At 56.8% G+C, this 22302-nt stretch overlaps 1 protein-coding gene across 1 annotated transcript in view; it reads right to left on the bottom strand.

Moving 5' to 3' along the window:
- Positions 1 to 18690, bottom strand: part of TCF7 (transcription factor 7) — a 32444-nt gene extending 13754 nt beyond the window's left edge. The window contains 3 exon segments of the mRNA XM_060295463.2: positions 17546 to 17670; positions 18180 to 18246; positions 18439 to 18690. Of these exon segments, the coding sequence (XP_060151446.1) occupies positions 17546 to 17670; positions 18180 to 18246; positions 18439 to 18690 (444 nt within the window).
- Positions 18691 to 22302: the final 3612 nt, after the last annotated feature.

The following is a 22302-nucleotide window of genomic DNA, read 5'->3' as shown; positions in this document are numbered from 1 at the left end:
GGGCAGGGAGAGGGTGGCTCCACAGCAGGTTTCGCAGCACACCACCTTCCCCGGGGAAGGCTCGTTTGGGCCAGGAAGCCCTGCCACCTGAGGGACAGCTAGAGCTGACCCTCCTTGGCCAGGTTGTTTAAGCTCCATGTTGTAACACAGCTCATTCTAGGTCTAGGAAACCTCAGAATCCAGCTCAGCCTATAGCCTCTGGCCTGGTTATGTATGTGTGTGACAGGAGCAGATGGACAGAGGGCTCATCCTGTCCCCCAGCCTTCCCTGGGAACTGGGGAAAAGCCTCATTAGACGGGGGTCTGTGGCCAGGCCACAGGAGAAGTGCCAGGTGGGTGGAGGTGGGGCTGAGAACCTGCCAGCAGGTGGAGGCCCTGAGGTGCCAGGGCTCCAGGGCAGAGCACTGAGGGCCTGGCCAGTCCTTCCCACGTTCGTGCAGGCTGCCTCTCAGCCTGACTCCCCAGCCCCCTGCATGCCCGGTGGTGGCAGCCAGGGGAAACTGTCTGGCGCAGGACCTGGTGCCCCACGCCCCTCTCAGCCAAATGGAACGTCCCGCTCCACGGCCTCAGCACAAGGCTGTCCCAGGGCTAGGCTGCCCAGCCAGCAGGGTGGAGTTGCCTGGGGCCTGGCCTGTGTCTGGGGAGCCCAGTGACTGGAGCTCTGCTCCTCTCCTCCCCTGATGGTGACTGTGCCCTGCCTCCGAGGGAAGGAGGCAGGCCTGGGTTGATCGTCCCCACCCGTCCCTGAGTATCTCGACGACACAACCTCATCTCTTACCTCTGAGGGCAGAGTGCCAGGCATAGCGCTGGGCACTCAGTAAGCGCTCCCAGCATGGTGGGATGTATAAACAAATGAAAGACCTAACAGCAGACCATACTCCTTGATCAGCACACTCCAAGACCCCTGTTCTTGGCCTTTGCATACAGCCCCTTTCCCCTCTCCCCCTCCAGACTGCAGCACTCCAGGACGAGTCTAGACTCTGAGACCCTTGGACTGGGAACAGCCTTAGCAGAGGCGGTCCTTCCTGCCACAGCATTGCTCTTACTGTTCTTCCCCATGCCGGTTCAAAACCTATCGTCCCGAAGGCGGTCCTCATCCTTCTGGGATCTTTTCATTGGCCCATGGCTGGAAATTCCTCACTCTGGTGCCCCAGCATGCCCTCCTCTTGCTGAGCAGGCTGGAGCCAAGAAGGGGCCCTAGGACAGGGCCAGGCAGGAGGAGGTGGAAATGAGGGACTCCTGAGGTCGGTCTCCTCTGCTCTGAAGTCGGGCTTGGGCCTGGCCGGGCTGCTCCCGCCTCCCTCTTCCCCAACCCCCAACTTCCTGCAGGCTCAGGTGAAAAATAAACACGGTCGGCATTTTCCCTGCAGACCGCAGAGGTCGGCTTACAGGCTGTGTGCACCCTGAGAGCCCTTGCCACTGCCAGCAGAGAAGCTCCCTCGCCTCTAACGGTTGACTCTGAAAACCCCCAAACGCTTAAGAAGCCGCACAACACTTTCTCAGTGAAGAAAGCTTCTGCTTCCTCTGGTCTCAAGCCTGGAGGGTGGAAGCCTGTGAGGCTGACAAGGCCCTCCCAAGAAGGCCTCCCCTTGGCAGGGACTGTGCCAGGAGGAGCACCACCCCGCAACACACACATACACACACTGCACCAGAATTCGCAGTTGACCACTATCAGCAGACACAGTCAGTCAGGATGTATTTACTAAGCTCCTACAATGTATCAGGCAGAAGAATGTTTCAGGCCAGGAGATCAGCATCTGCTAATGACAGCTGATGGTTTATACCCTGTGCGAGGCATAATTCTGAGCACCTTATAGAGTTTAACTCATGTACTCCTAAAACCTATGAAATAGGTACAATTATTATCCCCATTTAATAAACGAGGAAACTGAGATGGAGACATTACATAGCTTGCCCAAGGTCACACAGCTTGTAAGTGGCAGAGCTGAGATTCCACCAACTGTACTGCAAAGGCCCTACGGTTATCAAGGACAGAACAAGGGGGAACAGGGGAAGGAGTCCCAGTCCTAAACTCAGTCTCTCCCTTCTTCAGCCTAGTTGGTCAGAGTCACCTAAGCCAGTGCTCCCCTGACCCTAAAGATGCTCCAGTAAGTTCTGGGACCCTGGGATTGGGGTTCTAGCTATACCCCATGCCTGCTTGCCTGCCAGGGCTGTCGGCACAGGGAGCTTGCCTGATGGCAGTAGTTGGGACATGACCCCAGGTCCCCAGCCCACATCTCCCCGACTCACTCTCGCACAGCCACACCCCAGCCATACCCAACCACGCAGGCCTGCCTCTCTCTTACCCAGGTGTCCAGCTCTTCGCCTCTGCACCTTTATCCACCCCTTACACCCTCCCCTCCCAGCTTTCCACACTTCCTCCTACTCTTTGCCATACTGATTCCTTCTCATCCTGACCTCAGTCTAAGGGCCACTTCCTTAGGACTGTGACCTGGGTGGGGTTCCACCAGCCCAGCAGGCAGAGCTGCCCACTTGCTGCAGGGGTTGTTGGCCTAGGGGTCCTGGAGGGCAGAATCGGCTTGTTAGTCATCTCTGCCTCTCCAGGGTCTGTGCTTGGCATGTTCATTAAGACTTGCTGAATGAAGGCCTCTAGAATACCTGATGCCCCAGAACCCGTGCATGCCTACCCACTCATCCAACCATGGACCTGACTTCAGTCTCTTGGCTCCTAGAAGAGGGGGGGGGGTATTCCTGATGCCCGCTCTGGAGCTGCGGAACGGCCCCTGGGATGAGTCCACAGAAGGAGGGCAGATCCACACCTCGAACTAGACAGAAGGGTGGGCTATTGATAGTTATTGTTCTCTCTGCCAAGTGCACAGATGTGAAATTCAGTATTGTAAATGCCACATGTGACAACTGATTTGAGGCAGGCATTATCCTTCCTGTTTTACTCATGAGGGTCGTGAGGCTCAGTGACGCTGAGAAAATTGCAAGTCAGTGCTGGGGACCCCTTTAAGGTCTCTCAGGGTCTTCAGGCAACACCAGACAGCCACATTCTCATCTCTCACCTCCTCTCCCTCTGTGCTCCAGCCACTTTGGCTTCAAGGGCCATGCTGTTGCCTCTGCCTGGAGAGCTCTCCCACCACTTGTTGGGCTCTCAAGTTAGGTCTCTAGCAGTACGTGTAGGTAGGGCCCAGTGTGAGCCAGTGTTTAGGGAGCATGTGGCAGCACTGGACAAAGCACCCTGGCTGGGGCTGGGCATGGTCACAGCAGCACACAGGAGGCTGGGAGGAACTGGGGCCACTGCTGGGAGTCAGGGACATCCTGCCTGGCAACTGAGACCCTGTGCCTCCTTCTACCCCATCTCCTCCTTCCTGCAACACCTTGGGAGTCAGAATTCACCAGACAGTCAAAGCCAGGGCTACCACTAGTTCATATGGTGCCTTTGTGCTAACTAGAAAAAGTACCCTTTCCTCTGGAGAGACAGCCAGGCCCACACCAGGGCACGTGGCTTGTGGAGCATAGTGCAGGCTAGATTTCAGCTCCTTGGCCCGGATTCCCTGCATAACCCCACACAGTGGCCCTGCTCAAAAGGTCCTCTCCAGTTCTCACTTCTCTTCCCTGCATTGCCAGAAACCAGGCCACGCTCCATCCAGGGTCTGCCACTCAACTTCTGCTCTGGCCTTGATCAGTTCCTCTGGACTCCTCTCCCAGCTCCAGGGCCCACTAGTGCCCACCACACACAGCTCCCCCAGTCCTCTAGGTCTGGAGCTGGGGATCCACTGTCCAGCACCCACGGTGCTTAAGCACCAAGGAGTCTGGCCAGTTTCTGAGTGGGAAGCTGCCCCACGGCCTGGGACCACGAGAATGAACTTCCCAGAAGGAAGCAGGTCCTCCAAAGGAGGTTCGCCTGCATATCAGCCAAGCCGTGATGTGCAGGCTCCCCAGACCCCACATCTGCAGATATCCCCTGGCTGGGCTCATGCCCTTTTATTGCCAGCCCCCGCTGCCCAGGACATGGTGCTCTCCAGAGGACGGCCCTCAAGCACCCCGCCCACAGCGTGCTGGACGCCTTGTGCTAGACGCCCACCGCAGAGCATGGAGCCGCGGCCGTGTGGCCAGCTGAGCTGGAGGGCTAGGGTATGGCTGGGCTACACCCTTGCGGACCAGGAGGCTTTAGTCCCGCCTGCCAGCACAGGACTGTGGCCAGGGATGCACAGAGCCCTCCCAGGTCCACGTGGCCAGTCCACCAGCTGCCTGGCCTTGACATCAGATAGGGGGTCCTGCCACAGCAGAGGCAAGGACTTGAGTCCCTGCCTACAGGCTTGGCAAACCACAGGCCTGCTCTAGACCCAGCCTGGCCCCGAGGCACCCCCGGAGCTAGCGGAACCTCACTTAGCTGAGTGGCCTGGCCCACAGCCTCCAGCGGTTTCTATGCATTCGTTTACTTTTGTTTTCCTTCTTCCTCTCTGAGGTAAACGCCCCTCAGGACAGGATGTTTTCAGAGGAAAATATAAGCTTCCGGGAGCTGCTGCAGCCGAGCTGCTAGTTGATGCTACCGACACACTGTCTGGGGACTCTGCAGCAGCCTGGGGGCTGGGCATCCCCTGTCCAGGCAGTCGCCCTCCCAGCTCCTCAAGGCCCAGCCCTCCGGGAGCCCATGTGCCTGAGGCAGAGGCCAGGGCACAACCTCGGCTCAGGCTGTCTTTGGCAGTAGGGAAAGCCAGGCTCTGGGAAGAAGGCATTTGAGGAGTTCAGAGGTTTTGTTCCCTTGGGAGCAAAACAAAAACGCTTTGTAGAAAAGGCATGAAGAAAGCAGTGGAGGTGCAGATTTAGACACGGCAGCCGCCACCAGTGGCCGCCTCCTGTGTGCCTAGCACCCTGCAGGGTTCGCCCCCTGCCCCCCGAATCCCACCAGTCTTCCCAGCCACTTTGTGACGTGTGTACAGATTGTGCGGATGAGGAAAGGGTAGCCGGGAGAGGTTAAATGACTTGCCCAAGGTCTCAGAGCAAGTAATGACAGATCGGGATTTGAATCCAGCCCTTTGGGGTTCCTGGCCAGAGATCTTTACCACTCGGTGAGAGGCCTCCCAGGCCAGCTGGTAGCGCACAGCAATGGAGACCACACGTGTGAGGCGCAGGAGCCGAGTGGTTGCCAGGTTCTCCCCCCTACACTGGGTCTCCTCACTAAGACCTCCACCTACCCAGGACCCGCTGGATTTTGCCAGCAACACCCTGCCCTCATAGGAGGTGATGTGGGTCCTCAGTCGTAAATGACTAAAGGAACCGTGAGAAGTCATTCTTCCCACCAGGTCTGGCCTCTTCCCAGTCCACGTGCATGCGGGGTGGATGGCCACCGCAGAAGAGTTAGTGTGCTGCCTAGGAGCGAGAGCTAGGGCGGCCTGGCGCAGGGCCCAGAGAGGCGGAGGCTGATGGTCAGCGACGGCTCAAGGGTGGGAGGCAGAGGAGACTTGGAGATCTCATCCCCAGCCGTGGCACTGCATTCCTGCCCCGATTAATTCCAGCCAGCTTCTGAGGAGCAAAGATAAGATGGGGGTCTCTGAGTTACCTGGTCTGTTCAGCTGCCTGTACCAGCCCAGAGGACAGTTCTGCCCTGGGGCCACAGTCAGGAAGCTCACTTGGGTCTAACCCTTGCAGCTACTGCCAGTTAAGGAAGGCCCTTGGGGCTCTGCCTGGACTCAGTCCAGCGGTTTATCCCAAGTGAACAAGGCAAGGAGTGGAAACGAGTTGCTGGAGGCTTCAGGCCCCAGGATGCTCCCACCCAAGCCCCTCACGCCAAGTGTAAGCAGACGGAGGAGGGCAGGGCTGCTGCAACTGTCACAGGGGCCCTCTTGGGGTGGAGCCCTCTAATGAGGTTGAGTTAGGGGGTTCCAAAAACCACACCAAACAGCTTTTACAGATACACACCTGGGTCTAACACTATAAAAATACAGGAAGAGGGTGAAACACTAAATTCCTGGCGGGGGTGAGGAGTGGGGATGGATGGGATGGGGGAGCCAAGGCGACCCAGCTGTAGCTATAAAACCCAACTTTTCAAAAATGAGTGGATAGATATGTTGTCTGAGAGGCAAGGTAGCAGGTGGTAAGGGCAGGGAACACAGAGGTAGATGCCTGAATTCACATCTCTCCTCCAGCACTTGCAAAGTGTGTCTCTCTGTGCTTCAGGTTCCCCATCTGTACAATATCCATATCTCATAGGGATTAAATGAAGTAATATTTGTGTGTGCTAATATTTTTTAAAATTAACGAAGAAGAAAACAAAAGACAAAGGCGAGCATGTTCCTAGACCAAGGCTTTTCAGGAAAGCCGGCTTTTGTGCCAGGCCAGGGCTGCTGGCCCTCGATTTCCTTTGGACTATGGCCAGATTGCTGTTGGGCCAGACTCCTGAGCTCCTGACTAGCCCTCAGTGACCAGAGCCAGGGCAGGGGCGGGGGGAGGCGTGGGGGGTGGCACGGGAGGAGCAGAGGAGGGCAGTGGTAGAAGAAGAAACCCTCAAAATGCCGCAGCAGGGTTGGGAGGTGGATCTGGTTTCCAAGGGGTTTGGGGAGGGGACACCCATGTGCAGGGATGCCCTCAGATTCCTCAGTCCAGCCATTCCCATTGTCTCCGAGCCTAGGACACCCTCTAGCCCATCCCTGGACCACACAGAGGAGGGCACCTGGGCCAGAGAAGTCCAAGCTAAGCCAGGACCAGGACCAAAGTTAGAAAGGAGGAATCAACCTATACACAGTTCTTAACTGTCCTTGCATCATGCATCAAACCTGATGTAATCTTTTTTTAAAAATTTAACTTAATTTTTGGCTGCGCTGGGAGGCTTGCGGGATCTTAGTTCCCCAACCAGGGATTGAACCCATGCCCTCGGCAGTGAAAGTGCAGAGTCCTAACCACTGGACCACCAGGGAATTCCCAAACCTGATGTCATCTTAAATGTCATTTATAAACACTTTTCCAGGTAATATTTATTCTGAAAGCCCTGAGGTCCTGCTTTTAACCAAGAAACAACCCTTTTGGCCCCCGATAGCATGTGGTCCAGCCCTGACCCAGGTCCAGAGCTCTGAGGTCACGCCCAGGAGGGGCAGTAAGGGCCAAGTCTTTCCTTGAGGCCAGAGGAATTCAGCTCATAAACTCAACAGGAGTGGGTTCAGCTTTGCAGCCTGCAATGCTCCCAATGAGCTCCACACAATCGAGACCAAAGGGACAGAGCAGAGCCTGGGCTTTGGGGTAAAACAGACCTGAGTCCAAGTCCTGACTCTGACAGGTACTAGCAAGTTCTTAACCTCTCTGAGCCTCAGTTTCCCCATCTGTAAAATGAGAGCGATAATAGTATCTACTTTCTTGGCTTCTTGTAAGGATCTTGCTATTAGGATTAAGTCCCCAGCACAGGTCTGGCACTTGGGACGTTCTTGACACATGCACTATTACTGTGGCTGTTGTTATTCTTGCAACAGTTTACGAGCACCTACTATGGGTCATGCGCTATGCTGGCCGCTAAGATTCTAGCAGTGAAGAAGACAGATGTGGCCTTGGCCCTGTAGATCCTCTCCAGCCCTTTTGATCCCAACCACCATCCCTTAAACCCCACCTCAACACGGCCATCAACGCTTGTGGCCTCTGCAATCCCAGCTTCATCTGGCCCCACACCCTTTGGTCTGTGTTCACCCCCCAGCCCCACCCATGGGGTTGCCCACCACAGCTGGGGGGCTCCCAGGCTGTAGCCTGCTTCAAAGCCTGTCGGCAAGCTCTGGGGCGGCTGCTGCAGCCCGGCGCACACTTGGGGCCGCCCCGCCTGGACCCTGGCTATAGCCGCAGAGACCTCACTGCCGCTGCTGCAGAGCTCTCCACAGGCTGCTTCTCAGCGTCCCTAAGTGCCCACCCACCCCCTGCCTGCCTGGCCACCGGGCCAGCCACAGAGCCATCTGATTTGAATGAAACTTCAAACTTAATGACTTTCATGCTGGTTATTTAAAACGCAATGTAATTTTCTTAAACACCCTATTATTTCCTTTGATAGCTACAAAGCTTCCCCCAATCCCATAAGCATGTTTATTTTTAGGGAAAAGAGTGGTTTTGCAGTTGGTCATAGAGACTATAGGGAAAAGGAGCCTGCAGAAAGTAGGGCAAAGAGTCAACCGTAGCAGCCTGGAGACCCACAGCTGCCTTGCCTTCGTGCTGGGGCAGACTCCACCGACACCACGGGGTCCAGGGCAGGACCCTGCCCTTCTCATACCAGCACATCCACCAGCGGCCCTCCTGTCTACCATCTGACAGTGGCCAAGTCCCCCTTCCTGTGCTTCCCCTCCACAGGGCCCCAGTGTCCTCATCTGTAAGATGGTTCCACTGGCTTCCCACAGACATGCCAGGCAACTATGGTCTGGGGAAGGGGTCCTGCGGCCACTGACATGCTCTCAGCTGCCTCCTCCAGACATTCTGCCCTAGTTAAGGCCTTGAGGCCTGCAGCTTTGAGCAGCTGGACGAGATCTGTGCCCAGATAAAGTGGCCTCCGGCAGTGGCTGCCCACACTGGGAGGGTGGGTGGGTGTGGCCCTGCCAGTCGGGGGCCCCCTGGCAAGGGAGGTGGCCTAGTGGTGGGTGTGCGTGCAGAGGTCAGCTGAGCCCCGCCAATGCGGGGTGTCCTCTGGGAATGGCTATTTTTAGATCCCAGGCTTTCATGTGGCCGAATGATGTGCAGTTTACAAAGCATTGGTGGTAATGCGTTTCAGATGGCGGCCCAGCGGACCGGGAGGCTGGGCCTCCTGCCACCAGAGCCAGGTCAGAGTTAGTCAGAATACCCTCAACTGGACTTCTGTCACCTGTCTCTCCCTCCCTACAATTCCTTCTTGCCTGACAGGGAGACCAGGCCTGGAGCAGTCCTTGCAATACCCACCAAAGACCCCCTGAGGCCCACCCGAGCAGCAGGCCTCCCCAGCTGACCCTCGTCTGAACTTCAGAAATCCTCATGTCCGGAGCTCCCCACCCCCGTTTACAGAAGGAAATTGAGACCCAGAGAGGTTAACAGATTTGCTTGAGGTCACACACCCAGGGGAGGAGGTGGCCTTGGTCCCTGGCTTCCTTACCCATCATAGCCCCCTCCCCTCATGGGCAAATTGGGCTTCCTGGGAGGGGTGACCGGCCAGCCCTGGCTAGGCCACCCAGACACGGTGGGCTGGGGCAGCTGTAACCATGCACCCCCAGAACGCACTGTTCCCTGGGGCCTGCCCATCCACGCCTGCAGCCCCAGCCGCACACTCGCCATCAGCTGAAAGCAGAGAGTGTGGAGCCCAGACACCTCTCCGGTTCGTGGAGAGAGAGAGAGAGAGATGGTTGTTTTAACGGGAGGGGTAAAGGGGTTGGCAAAGCATCTGCTTCCTCTGATCTCCAAGGAGCTTTGGCTGTGGAGCTGGCTGTGACATGAAGGCTGTGTGTCACCATCTCCCTCTGGGCTCTAAAGCCATATCTGCTAGCACAGCCCAGGCAGGCAGGCAGGCAGGCTCCATGGGTGGGACAGGCTACATGGCTGCCTCCCCACAAGAGAGGGCCAAACTCACCAAACTACTACCTTGGGCCAGGGACCCTATCCAGCAGGGGACAGTCCCTCTACCCACCAGGGGACTGAGCCAACGGGAGCCCCATGTTCTGCAGGACCAGAAGGGGCCAAACCCTCTGACCAGGACAAACCCTCCCGGGCTGCAGCTCAGAGACTACACATGCCAAGGCTGATGTGGGCCACACCTCTTTAAGGGAGGGAGGCGGCACCCACGTCCAAACCCCAAGCATCAAAGGTCTGCGAGCTGAGACAGCAAACTGCCTGAAGGAAGAAGCTAACAATGTCCTGGGGTCTCAGAGACCCTCCATTGACTCCTGGGGCCTTGGAGTCCTGCTAGAGACAGTGCTGAGGAGACGTGTTCTCCACACCCTGGCTAAAGCACCAATGGGCTGCACACCCTGACCTCTGGGGTTCAGCTCCCCTCAGGAAACAGCGGACAAGACCCTGGACTCATGACCCTGGAGTGAGACTGAGAGTCAAAAGAAATAACACAAAACTTCCACCTCTGAGGCACTCCTGCCTTGCATGTGCCAGTCCGCTCGGGTCTGCCCTGCCCAAAGCCCACCCCCTCCCTTGCATCCCAGCATCCACCTGCCCCAGCTGCCGGCTCTGCCCGCCTCACCCTCTATGTTCAACTCAAACCATCTCCCGTGGGCACCACACTGCCCTTCATGCTGCCAACACACTGCAGGTACCCACCAGCCACTCCTGGGCTCTGGAACCAGCACCCCCGGGTATTAAGGTCACGTGCTGGGCCTTCAGTGCTGGCCCTTCTCCAGCCTCACAGACCCTGGGCTTCGGGTGGCTCTTCCAATGACCAAGAACATACTAATTTCTGCCTCTCCTCCTCTGCTTGAGCTGTGCCCCCGACCTCGAGCATTCTCCCACTCTCACCTTCGCAGGTTCTGGGCCAGCCAGAACTCTCCCCTGTCAGGAAGCCTTCCTGGCTGCCCCCACTGGCCTCCCTCCCTCCTCAGTGCCCTTTATCCAACACGGCCGACTCTGAGCCCCAAGGAGAGTCTCTTTGCCTTGCCAGAGCTGAGCTCTGCGGGGTGGGGCAGAGGCAGCCGTCCCCTCTGAGCTGAGCCAAGGCCAAGTGGGGCTCAGTAAATACCGGTTAAGAGTCTGGATCAGGATTCTAGGTACAGCTGGCACTATGTCGTCGACCAGCTGAGGGCCCGAGGGCTGGCTGGGCCGGACAGCTGTCCTCTTTGCTCTGCCCCAGGGGAACTGGCTGCTGAGCTGAGGACGGAGAGCATCAGGGGCTTCAGTCCAGCCGCACCTTCAGGAGCACTGCACCTACTGGACCGGCGTCCTTTACAAGGGCCATTCCCACACAGTGTTAACAATCCCTCCCACAGTGGCTTCCACTCAGGAAGCACCTACTATGTGCCGGGAACTCCACATCCACTATCTCGCTCCACTCCACAGTAACCCAAGGAGGTAGGAACCTTCGCTATCCTCATGTTTAGATGAGAAAGCTAAGGCCCACAGGAGTTAACTTACCCAAGGCCACCCAGCCAAGGAGTGGAAGATATGGTATTTGAGGGCGGAGCTTCCCGACTCAGGCCTTCCCCCTTCACTCCTCTAAGGGGCCTTGGATAAGTCCCTTCCCTGACCTGGCCTTACTGTCCCCACCTGCAGAGGAGGGCTGTTACCCAAGGATCTGTGCACTGTACCATTCGGGGAGGGGGAGCCCTGTGACCTGATAAAACACCTGTTTCCTCCAACAGAGTCTTGTTTGTACACAGTGGCAGGAAGCAGCCAGTCACAAGGTATGAGGGAGTGTGACTGTATGGCTTCGGAACCGCAGCTGCCCGAGGAGGCTCAGAGGGAGGCTGCAGCTCCCCTCATCCCCTCCATGTGGCTCTGTGCCCACCCTGATCCAGCCTGACCTCAGCAGTTATGCGACTTGAAACCAGTGCCCCTGCAGCCCATTCTTGCAGCTCTGCTAAACCTCCCTTCATGCAGGAACGGGGGTTGGGTGTGATCTTAGGAGACCCAGGAGGGCATGGTCTGCCAACTGGCCATGAGAGGGGACCACCAAGGCCCCCCCTTTTCAACTCCACTCACGCCTAAGTCTTGGAGCACTTGGGGAAGTAGGCAGAACTGGTATGGATATCCCTGTTTGCGGGCTATGGAAGCTGGCTCGTTGAAACCCTGCTGGGGCCGGGGGAGAATACCTGGGTCCTGGTGACCAACTCCGGGCTCTCTGTCAGCCTCTCCACCCTGCTAAGCTGGAGGAGTGGATGGCAGCCCTAAAACAGCAGCCCCTGGTGACAGGGTGGGGCAGGGGTCTGCAGGATAGGCCTCCTTCAGGGTGCTTTCCTGGCCCTGAAATGCATCAGGGAAGCCCCGAAAACGAAGTTTCACCTTGGGAGCAGCTGGCGGTGAGGGGGTTGCTGCAGATTTTCCAAATACCACACAGCCTTCCAAGTCAGGAAGGAATGCAAGTCAAAGTTACTTTTAAGTCTCACTGCCCACCACGAACCTATAAAATGAACAACAAAAAAGGGGAAACTCCACGTCAGCTATGCTTGGGCACCGCAAGGAACCCTCAGTGAACTGGGGCCTTGATTCTTCCTACCTCTTGAACCCATAATTCTCTTTGAACATTATGCTCCAGGAAAATAATCAAAACGGAAACCAAGGAGTGATTTGTATAGAGCATCATTCCCGCTGGTAAAGAAGGCAAGCTGCGAGCAAACTAGAAGCCACACGAGGGAGAGATGAATAATAAACATGAGGGAAAACAAGCAAAGAAGCTGTGCATGGGCACTGCCTGGGGGCCTGCACACCAGGGAAGCGTCGGAGCAAGACACAGGGGTGTTGCACACGGGGCACCATGTGAGAAAAGCTCTGGGAGTGGCTCAGAGGCTAATGGCCATGAAGGTCTTTTCCCTTTTTTTCTTACAAAATAGCTTAAGCCCCTAACATCTTGTGTAAAGGGCTTCTATATGGCTGGGGAAGGGGAGCCTCTTTCCGCAAAATCTCTGGGCGGTGGGAGAGGATTCTCAGGATGGAATGAGTGGCTATGGCTCCCAGTCTGGCCCCAGGAATAACACTTTTCCTCCCAAGAATGCCTGGGTGAGGCAGGCGTTGAGGAGGGGGCCTGTACACCTGAGGGCTGGTCCCCAGGGTTCAAACCCCCAAACCCCGTGGCCCAAAGTGGAGATATAGTCCTCCAGACAGAAGTGCACATGGAGCCTACCACTGAGCCACCCCTGGTCCCAGAGAAGCCAGGACAGCAAGGGAGAGGGATCAATTGTGGCCAAACCCCGACCCCCAAGCCCAGGCCACGCTGGCACCTTCCTGGGCACGTCCCTGGTACTGCTGCCTCCAGTCCTCAGTCCAACTCTGGGAGGAGGGCTTGCCACTCCCATTGTGCAGATGAGGAAACTAAGGCTCAGACATACTTCTGACACATGGGCTGTCTCTGGACTAAGCATGGCAAGTGCATCATAAACCAGTGCCAACCACCTTGGCCTGAAGAGCTGCTGGGGTGGGCAAGGCAGCCGAGGCCCGGTGGGGGATGACGGAAGGCCCCACTTGGATGGTCAGAGCAAGTCTCTCTGAGGAGGTGACATCTGAATAAGCCCTGAGTGAGGAATGAGAAGTGGCAGCTAGGTGAAGAGCTAGAGAAGAGAATGCCGAACTGCGGGAACGAGCGCAAAGGTCTTGAGATGGAAAGAACTTGGTGGTTGTAAAACCTATCAGGCCACTGAGGTGGCTGCTTTTTAGGGAGAAAGGAAGAGTATGGTGCAGACGAGGAGGGGCAGTCAGCAGGGGCTGGCCACCCAGGCCTTCAGGCCGTGGTGAGTGGCTTAGATTTTACTTCAAGAGCAATGGGAGCCTCTACAGGGCTTCAACAGGCGAGAGGTGGGATCTGACTTATGTTTGGCTGCTCTGTGGATCCTGGATTGAGGGTTAGGGTAGGGTTGTGGGGAGGGACCCAGGTCCTGCAGGGACCCTAGTGGAGGCTGCCTTCCTGGGGGAGGGATGGTGATGGTTGGGGCTTGGAGGTAGCGAATGAAGTAGAGACGTGGAAGATTTGGGATGTCTGGAGGGAGCCCAGATGCCTGCCAGCCCCCTATTTGTCTTCATCTGGCAGACAACTCTACTCCTTCAAGAAGCTGCTCAGCAGACCCTCCTCACAGCCTAGGCAGGGGCCAGGTCTTCCCAGGACACGCCAGCAGGACCTTTTGTGACAGTACTCCTCTGGCCAGGGATTCAGGTCTATTCATCTGTCTCCTCCACTCAGTTGGGCACTCCAGGGGCAAAGGCTGGTTCTGCTCTGTCTGGTGGCCAGCCTGGTGCCAAACTCTCTCCTAACAGGCTTCATCCCAACCAGGGCTGGTGACCAAGCATCACTACCCCTCCTCCGTGAGGCCCCACTGCTCACCCTCTGAGGGGTGTGGAGGGTTGGGTGGGTGCATCTCTGCAGAGCCCCCCCCGGACCGGCTAGCCACCCGTCAGCAGCACTTCCTTCCTCTGCTCAAGTCCTGCTCATACCCTCACCTCCTGCTCCCCCAGGGCTCGCTCCCCTCACCTGTACCTCAGACCTTGGAGTCAGAGAACATGAGCCCGATGGCCAGAAGCCCACTGCTTCAAGTGGGCTCCTTCACGTCAGATGTCTCTGGGCATGCCCAGACACCAGGACGGCACAGGGAAACAGCCCCAAGTCCCTGCAAGAGCCAAAAGGCTCAGCTCAGCTATTTATTTTTTAAATTGAGATGTAATTCACATACCTTAAAATTGACCATTTTAAAGTATACAATTCAGCGGCTTTTAATATATTCACAAGATTGTGCAACCATCACCACTAATTCCAGAACATATTCATCACCCAAGAAAAGAAACCCCGTACCCATGAGCAGTCACTACCCATTCTCCTCTTCCCTCAGCCCTCGGCAACCACTCCTCTGCTTTCTGTCTCTATGGACTTGCCTATCCTGGGCATTTCAACTAAATGGCAAAAGGCTCAGCAGCCTTCCAGGCCACAGATACCAAGCAGAGCCCATAGAAGGGGTCAGAAGAGTGACATGGCCTCATATCCTTTTTGAGATAGGGATTTGCACCAGACTGTCAGTTCTGCACTAAGACTCTGAGTTTCCCTAAGGAGTGATGCCTTACTCATCCCAGAAATCCCTCAAAGTCTGGCGCAGGACCAGTCATTGCCCCTCCCCACCTCAATCCCAGAGCGGAGCAAACAAAACAAACCAATAGTGGCTACTGGTCTAGGCCAGTAACTGTCTGCAAGCCTACATTAGATGCCTCAAAGACATCAGCTATGAAATTAACTTTGACCTAATTTCCACTTCCAAAAACAGAGTTTGCAAGAAACCAAGTACCAAAAAGAAGGAACCTTTTGGGAAAAAAATCCCTCTGCCCCCCTGGCAGTTGTCTGTGAGGTGGTCATTTGGCCCATTGCTCCTGACAACGTTCAAGTCTGCCTGCTTTAAGGTGTCCAGCGTAGTAGCCGCGTGGGTATTCCACTTACACAAGGGCAGATGAGGTCCCTGGCATGGGTTTTCCCCACTGTCAGGGGAGGTCAAGCGTTCGGCCCTGAGCTCCCCCGCACAACTGTTGACCACTTGGATTCTCTCAGAAAGTGCAAAGAGCAAGAGGGGCCAAGTTCTAAGGCTCACGAGGAGGGGCTGGCCAGTGTGTCATCTGTCCCCTGAAGAGGGGCTCAGGAAAGCAGAGCTTTGGAAAAAAACTTCCAAAGGTGATTTTCCTCAGGTCCCCTACAAGGGACTCCTAACCCATCGTAAGAGTTTCTTTTCTCATTCCAGACACATGAACCTTGGATCACATGATAAATGTGCTCCCAAAACATGGGGTCAATTAATTTTGCTTTTTAAATCCTCACCATATTTTATATGTCCACACAACTCTGAGTAACACAAAGAACTACTACTCTTATTTGCTATTTGGTTGTAAGTATCAGATTTGCTTAAAGGAGGCTCCCTTATATTCACGTACATCTTCCTCACCCAGCATCTCCCTACCTTAGGCCCTTGCCTCTGTCCTTGTCCCCAGCCCCACGGAGCAGCCGATGCCAGGGCACAGAAAGTCAGCTCCAGAGCCTGCCCTCCTCCTGTGTTCCCATAAGCCAGGCTGCGGGAGGCTATAGCTGTGTGGGGAGGAGGACAAAGGGATCTGCCCCTATAAGAGAGGGTGCGACACATAGAAATGCATCTGCTGTACCTTGAGAAAGAGCCCAAAGTTGAAAAAATGAATGATCTAGGCCAGGGGAGTGATGGTGTGCCTGCCCTAGTTCCTACTTCCCCCACAATCCTGACTGCTAGAGGCAGCCATCCATCTGCCTACACTTTGACCAGTGTAAGCTAAAGGACACCAAATGGTCCCATCACCACACCCTTACGAAGAACGAGGCACTCCCACTCTGGGCACTCTCCTACCACTTGCCCAGGCTGTGAAAGAAACTCAGAAACACCGCCTTTTCCCTGCCCCTCTGTGTAATCATAAGATGCTGGAGGGAATCTGCCTGCTAGGTCTGCTTTGGGTCCTAGGCCTTTTGTTTAGTCATGATTATCAGGGACGCCAGCCCCCTGTCAGCAGCTCACGTGCCTGTGGTTTGGCAGTGGTGGGTCAGGTCCCACCACTTGGCCCCAAATCTAAGGGTTTACACCTTATAGGGGGCCCCCAAAGCATCCTTCAGTATCAGCTCATGGAGGGTAGAGGTCTCTGGGGAGAGCTGCTGCGTCAGGTGGCAAGGTCAGAAGGTGAGCCCCTTGCCCCACAGACTTGGAAGGAAGCGAGTACCTCACAGATGGAGCCACCCCAGAGCAGAAAGCCAGACAGACCACTCAACCAACATGTTCCTTCACAGATGAAGGAATGGGGGTCCAAAGGGCAAGGAGCTTATTTCTAGTCAGCTGCCTACTACCAGGTTTTCCATCCTGGGTTTCTGGAGAGAAGGCTCAATCTACTTTCTCATGTCCCACCAGCTTCAGCATGAAACAGCTTTCAGAACCAACCCTCCTCACTCCTGATCTGACACAGCCTGGCAGTCACTCTCCGCCCTCTGAGTGACCCCCACCACTAGCCATGTGAGCCTCCTACTGCTGGCCTGACCTGCCCTGGGTCTATCTGCACCCAACACCCACCCACCAAAAACCCCAAACCCTTACATGAACTCTAGAAGCTCTCCTCTCACCCCTGACTTCGGCCAGCTGAGCACACTCGGAAACACTAATCTGAATTTTTCGTAAGTGCAGCTTTACCGCTGCTCTACAGCACTCAGAAGAGGCTCTTCACACCTTAGGTCATCTGCACCAGTGGGCAAAAAGCATGGTTTGTAATGATCATGGAATCTTCTCAAAGCACTGGGGACTTAAATTTAATTTGCAAATTCATTAAACAGGCCGCTTACTGACACTACTGATTTGAAACACCTTTGCAAACCCTTCCTGGTGCATCTGAGACCAAGCCAGCTTCATAAAAACCCACTTTCCACACATCGTGTTCGGGTTGTTTCTCTGGTAAGGCCACATTCATGCCAATAAGGACAGAGCGAGTAGAGCATGTTTCTCCTGTACAACCAGGAGACCTGAAGCAGACCAGCTTTTCTGCCCGTTCCTCCGAACACTGAGGATTGGGGCTTAGTGGGGGAAGGCTAACAGCCAAGCTCACAACTCTGAGCACACCACACACACCACCGTCAGGAGGGGTGGGTGGTCTCAGCTTAACCGTTCTCCAAGCCGACTCCATCCCAGCACCACCTAGCACCAGGACAGGGCCCACGCCTGCTCGTGAGCAAGCTGGAAGACAAAAGCCAACCGCTGGAGGCAGGTGGGGTGCCTAGGGCAGCCCTCCTTACTTCAGGAAAGTTCTCCTTCTGGTTCAGATCCCGCTGGGTGTGGATGGGGAAAGAGACAAGAACAGAGTTCTGTATCCATTTTGTTCTAGGCAAAAGTCTAGTCTTGCCCATGCCTCACATACCTGATCAGGAAGGTAGCAGGCACAAGGCGGGCTGGGCTGCTGGGGCCACTTACCAGCGAGGGCTGCGGCTGGGGGTGCTGCCCTGCTCCCGAGGGGGGTGGGTAGTGCATGAGCAGATTGAAGGCGGAGTAGACGGTGTCTTTGTACATGCCGCTGGCGCACTCCGGGGTCTTCAGGCCTGGAAAAACCACAGCTGGTCAGAAGCGCCAGCCCGGGCGTCTCGGGCTGAAGGATGTCTGCTCGCTCGAGAGAAAATCGGAATTGCCAAGGGGTCCCCTTCAAGTTCGTGACTTGAAGGGCTGGGGGTGCCCGCAGTGCCAAGTTTCGACGAAGGACCCCGAGTTCGGGCCTCCCTTTCTCGGCCCCCACTCCGCCCTCCCGCCAAGGAACCTTGGCCAACGTTTTCTCGTCAAGTCGGGGGATTAGTCAGTCACCTGGGCAGGAGGGGAGGCGGAGATGGCGGGGGTCTGTTTACTCCTATAAAGGTCAGGGCACCGGAAGTGACTCGAGCCCGGCGGCGCCCGGGAAACCCGCCCCCCACTCCCCCACCTCCTCGGTTTTACCGCCTCCTCGAGCTGCAGTTGGGGGGAGGCACCCCATCGGCTCCCTCCCGTCCTCAAAGGCCCCGCTCTCCCACCGAGGCCGGGCCTTAGCGGGAGGAGGGGAGCCAGGCCGGCAGAAACTCACCGTCTTCCAGAGACTCTGGAAGTTTGTCGGGGAAAAGTCTCTGCGAAGTGTGTTCCCGCCCGAGGGCCTGCGGGGAGATCCAGAGGGGCCTTGAGAGGGCTGGGAAAGCTGGGGGCTCGGGGCCCGGGGCAGGAGGGGTCTGAGGGATGCGGACCCCCGAGGGCCGCGGGAGGGAGGGGCGGGGTAGCGCGAGCCGAGCGCCGGGGCCGGCGGAGCGTGGCGGCTGCGGGGGAGAAGCGGGGCGCGGGCCGGCGCTCACCTCGGCCCCGACCTCAGCCTCGCCGCGGGCACCGGCGCCCGCCCCCGGGACCCCCGCGTCGCCGGCCGCGCCCTCGGACTCATTGACGAGCGACGACTTGAGCTCGGCCAGGTCGCGCTCGGGGCCCGCGGCGCTGTCGCGGCTCTTGTCGTCCTGCTCCTCGCCCTCGTCCTGGAAGGCCAGCAGCTCGTCGGGCGCGCCGAGGTCGTCGCCGCCGCCCGCGCCGCCCCCGCCCGAGTCCAGCTGAGGCATGGTGCGCTCCTCCCTCGGGGGCGCGGGGCGCCGGGGGTGCGGGGCGCGGAGCCGGCCCGGGAGGCAGCGAGCCCGGAGTCCGGACCTCCGAGCCCGGAGCGCGGCGGGCGGAGCGCGGGCTGACTCCGCCTGGGCGGGCTGCGGGCGCGGGGCGCGGACGCAGGGCTGAGAGGCTCGGGGAGCTGGCGGGTCCGAACATCAAAGGCGCCGCCGGCTGAGTGTCGGGGGCGGGGCGGGGACGCCGGGGGCGGGCCCTGTCGATGGGCGGCGCCATATCGCCCCGCCCCTCCTCTCCCGGGAGAGGCCGGGACGTGCCCAGTGGGTAGAGACTTAAAGGGCTCGCTCTCCCAGGCATAACCTGGGTGAGGCGTCGGAGGAGCCTGAAAAGCATCACACTTCTCCTGAAATGCGGGGACTCTAAAGGAGATTCTTGACCTTGATTCCTCACCTACAACAAGGGAGTCCCTTCCTGCGCCCAGGTTTCTCCGCCAGCTGCGGAGGGCACGGAGTTTGTGGGTGCCTTGGAACGGGAGCCAAGGTGTGAGCAGAGTCTGTGCCCCGGGCCCAGTATGTCCTGGGCTTGGAACTGGGGGCTTCCTAGAGCTCGGGGGCTGCTCGAGGCTGTGCTCGAACACCGGGACGGCAGAGTTAGGACTCCTCAAAACTCCATTCTCTGAAGCATCTTGCAGCCTTCTGCCAATCTGGGCCCTCCTTCCAGGTCGCCCGCACACAGTGCTAACGCAAGCATATACCCCTCACACATTTATTGAGTGCCTGTTGTATGAGGGACTCATACATTACACATATGTGATGGGCCTCTCAGCCATGTGGCGGCTCCGAGGCGCGAACACAGCCAAGAGGGCAGGGAGGAAATATCCCGCCAGACCCCATTCCAATCCTCCAGCCCCACCCCCCAATCCCACCCCCAACACCTCGCTCAACTGAGTTCCCTGCCTGGAACCTGCGGCCGGGGGAGGGGAGACTGTGGGCAGCTACGTGGGCCACGGGATTCTGACGAGGGGTCAATGGTCCCAGCAACTTAACCGGGAAGTCGCATTCCCGCAGAGCCTATTGACTCTGAGCCTGGCGCAGGCGGACCCTCGCAAGATCTAGGCTGCAGGGTCTGTAGCCGGAGGAGGGCGGGAACGTGAGACACCTTCCATCGCATCTACCAGGCACCTTGTGTCATGTCCACGCGGGCCTCCTCAGCACACTTGACCTCAGCTCAGCCACTGCATCTAGGAAAGACACCGGCCCTTTTGGATCGCGGTGCAGTAAATCCAGCAGGTTTCGGTGCTGGATTCAGTGTAGACGTTCCCACGTCTCCCGAAAGCAACTGGTGCAGAGGGTATTTAGGAGGCCAGAGCGTCTTGGACGCGTGTCCGGTTCAGAGTCCCACAGGAGTCCTGTAGCGGCGCAAAGCCTGGCCGGAAGAGGGCCGCGCCGCCCCTGCGGGTCCAGGCCCAGCCGGGCTGGCTGCGGATCAAAGAGCCACGGCCGCCCTTCTCTGCGTTCAGATCCTATCTGCACCCGCCCAGCGGGGCGCCTCGGCCCCCCCACCTCAGGGCTAGAGTGCCCAATTTTCCTCCCTTCCCGGTGCTGGAGGGGCGAGGCGGGGTGGGGGTGGGGGTCGGGGGGAGGGGGTTGGGCACTGGTGCTCAGCTTGGTGACGGAGATGTGGGAAGACCCTGCCCGTTAGGTCTCCCCTGGCTCCTTTCCTGGCTGTGAGCTTGCTGCTCAGTCTCACTCATCCTCTCTAGAGTGTGTGTGGGGGGGAGGGTTGTTCCAGCCTGACTTGGCCCAGTTGAGAGGGGAGAGGGTACAGGAGGAGGGGCCCACAGCTTCCCCCCATCCCCTGCTCCTGAGGCTGCAGGGTCTGGTTTTGGATTGAGCGTCCTCTGGGAAGTTGAATGGGAATACAAATCTGCCTAATCCAAAGGCTTTGGAGGTCCTCCTCTGTTTGCGGGTGATCCCAGCTTAGCAGGAGCCTCCTTCCTCCAGGAGAAGGTCCGAAGACCCATGCCGTCACAGTGGACATAGGCCAGTGGGGATTGAAGTTTTCTCCATGGAGAAAGGAGAGAAGTCAGGGCAACAGTGAAGTGGTTGGTTTGTTTTTCTCAATAAGGCTAAATTTTTTTCAGCTTAAAGTATTAGCCTTTAATCAGAGATTATGAACTTTCTGTTCTATTGGGATGAAAACAGCCTTTCTTTACTAAAATCATAGTAAGAATTGATTTTTTAAATATTCTTATTTGGCAAAAGAAAAACTTGGCCACTCTCTGTTCTCTCTGCCACCCCAAATTTCTTTGGACATTGTATAGGGCTGTGAAATCCTAAGGTCTGGGATCTGCTGCCCTATGGGGTCATGGCCCCAACCTCTTGCCCTGCTGGGTGGAACCGGGGGAGGGGGGTGGGTGAGTAGGGAGAACAGAGGGGTGAGGTGGGGTAAGGTTGGGAGAGAGAAGCTGAGGCTCAGACATCCACAGCCACACTGAAATCAGCCTGAAGGCTTGCTGAGGGAGCCTCTACCCTATACCTGGACTCAGGCTGTGGAGAAGGGAGGGGCTGAAATGAGGACCTGCCCTCCAGGAGGCATTGACTGTTTGAGAAGCTCAGAAATTACTAGAGCCGAGTTTGTTACTGTATTAATCTGTACAGATGATGGGCAGAAGGAGCTCAGATATGGGGAGATCAATGTGGCTGGAACGGTCAGGCTGGTTTCCTGAAGGAGGCGGATTTCATCTGGGCCTGGAAGGCTCTGTAGCGCTTGGAGAGATAGAGAGGAAAAGGTATTCAGGCTTGTCCCCATAAGATATATACCCACCTCTGCAGCAGCCCCTTGTCTGGTCAGCGCTGAATCCATCATCCACACAGTGACTTCATATTACTGAGTGATTGCTATGTGCCGGGCATCATGGCAAGAGCTTCACACACATTATCTCATTTATTCACCATATACCAATCCTATGACATAGGGACTATTATCCCCATTTATGAATGAGGAAACTAAAAAGCTCAGAGAGGTTGAATAAGTCATTGCAGGTCTCACAGCTTAGAAGTGAGGGTATTAGTATTCTGAACCCTGGCAGTCTGACTCCTGAGCTACCCTAACCACCACACTCTAGTGTGGTGACTTCTAAAATTCCAGAGGGTGTCCTTATCTGCCTTGTGATCTTTGCAGACAAATGCTGATGAATGAGCTGTCACTAATAGAATCCCAGCTTTCTGGGTGGCTCATGTTGCATACAGGGGCCACCAGGAGGATTGGGGAAAGTTCCTGGCTGGTCTGAATAGAGTGGCTCAAGCCCTTTGCTGGTTGAGAGGGCCCAGAGCATCTGCCTTGAGTCAGACAGACCTCAGCCCGTACCATCTCTCCATTGGGCTCGCCCTAGACTGCTTGCTCTGGGTGCTGACTCAGATCCCAAACAGAGATGATAGGCCCTGGGGTTCCTCTGTGGTGTGGTGAGTGGGATCTGCTGTGGCTGCCCCTCCTGGAGGTGACCAGGGAGTTTGGGGACCAGGGCCAACTGCAGGGAGGCCCCAGAATCTTCTGGACTCACGCAGCCCAGGCTTCATTTTCACACAAATGAACCAGGTGGATCGTGCTGTCAT

Source organism: Globicephala melas, chromosome 3 (assembly GCF_963455315.2).
Source record: "Globicephala melas chromosome 3, mGloMel1.2, whole genome shotgun sequence".
In the NCBI taxonomy this organism is placed as follows: Eukaryota; Metazoa; Chordata; class Mammalia; order Artiodactyla; family Delphinidae; genus Globicephala; species Globicephala melas.
Note: the sequence above shows the minus strand (reverse complement) of the source record. Positions and strands in the feature narration are given on the sequence as shown.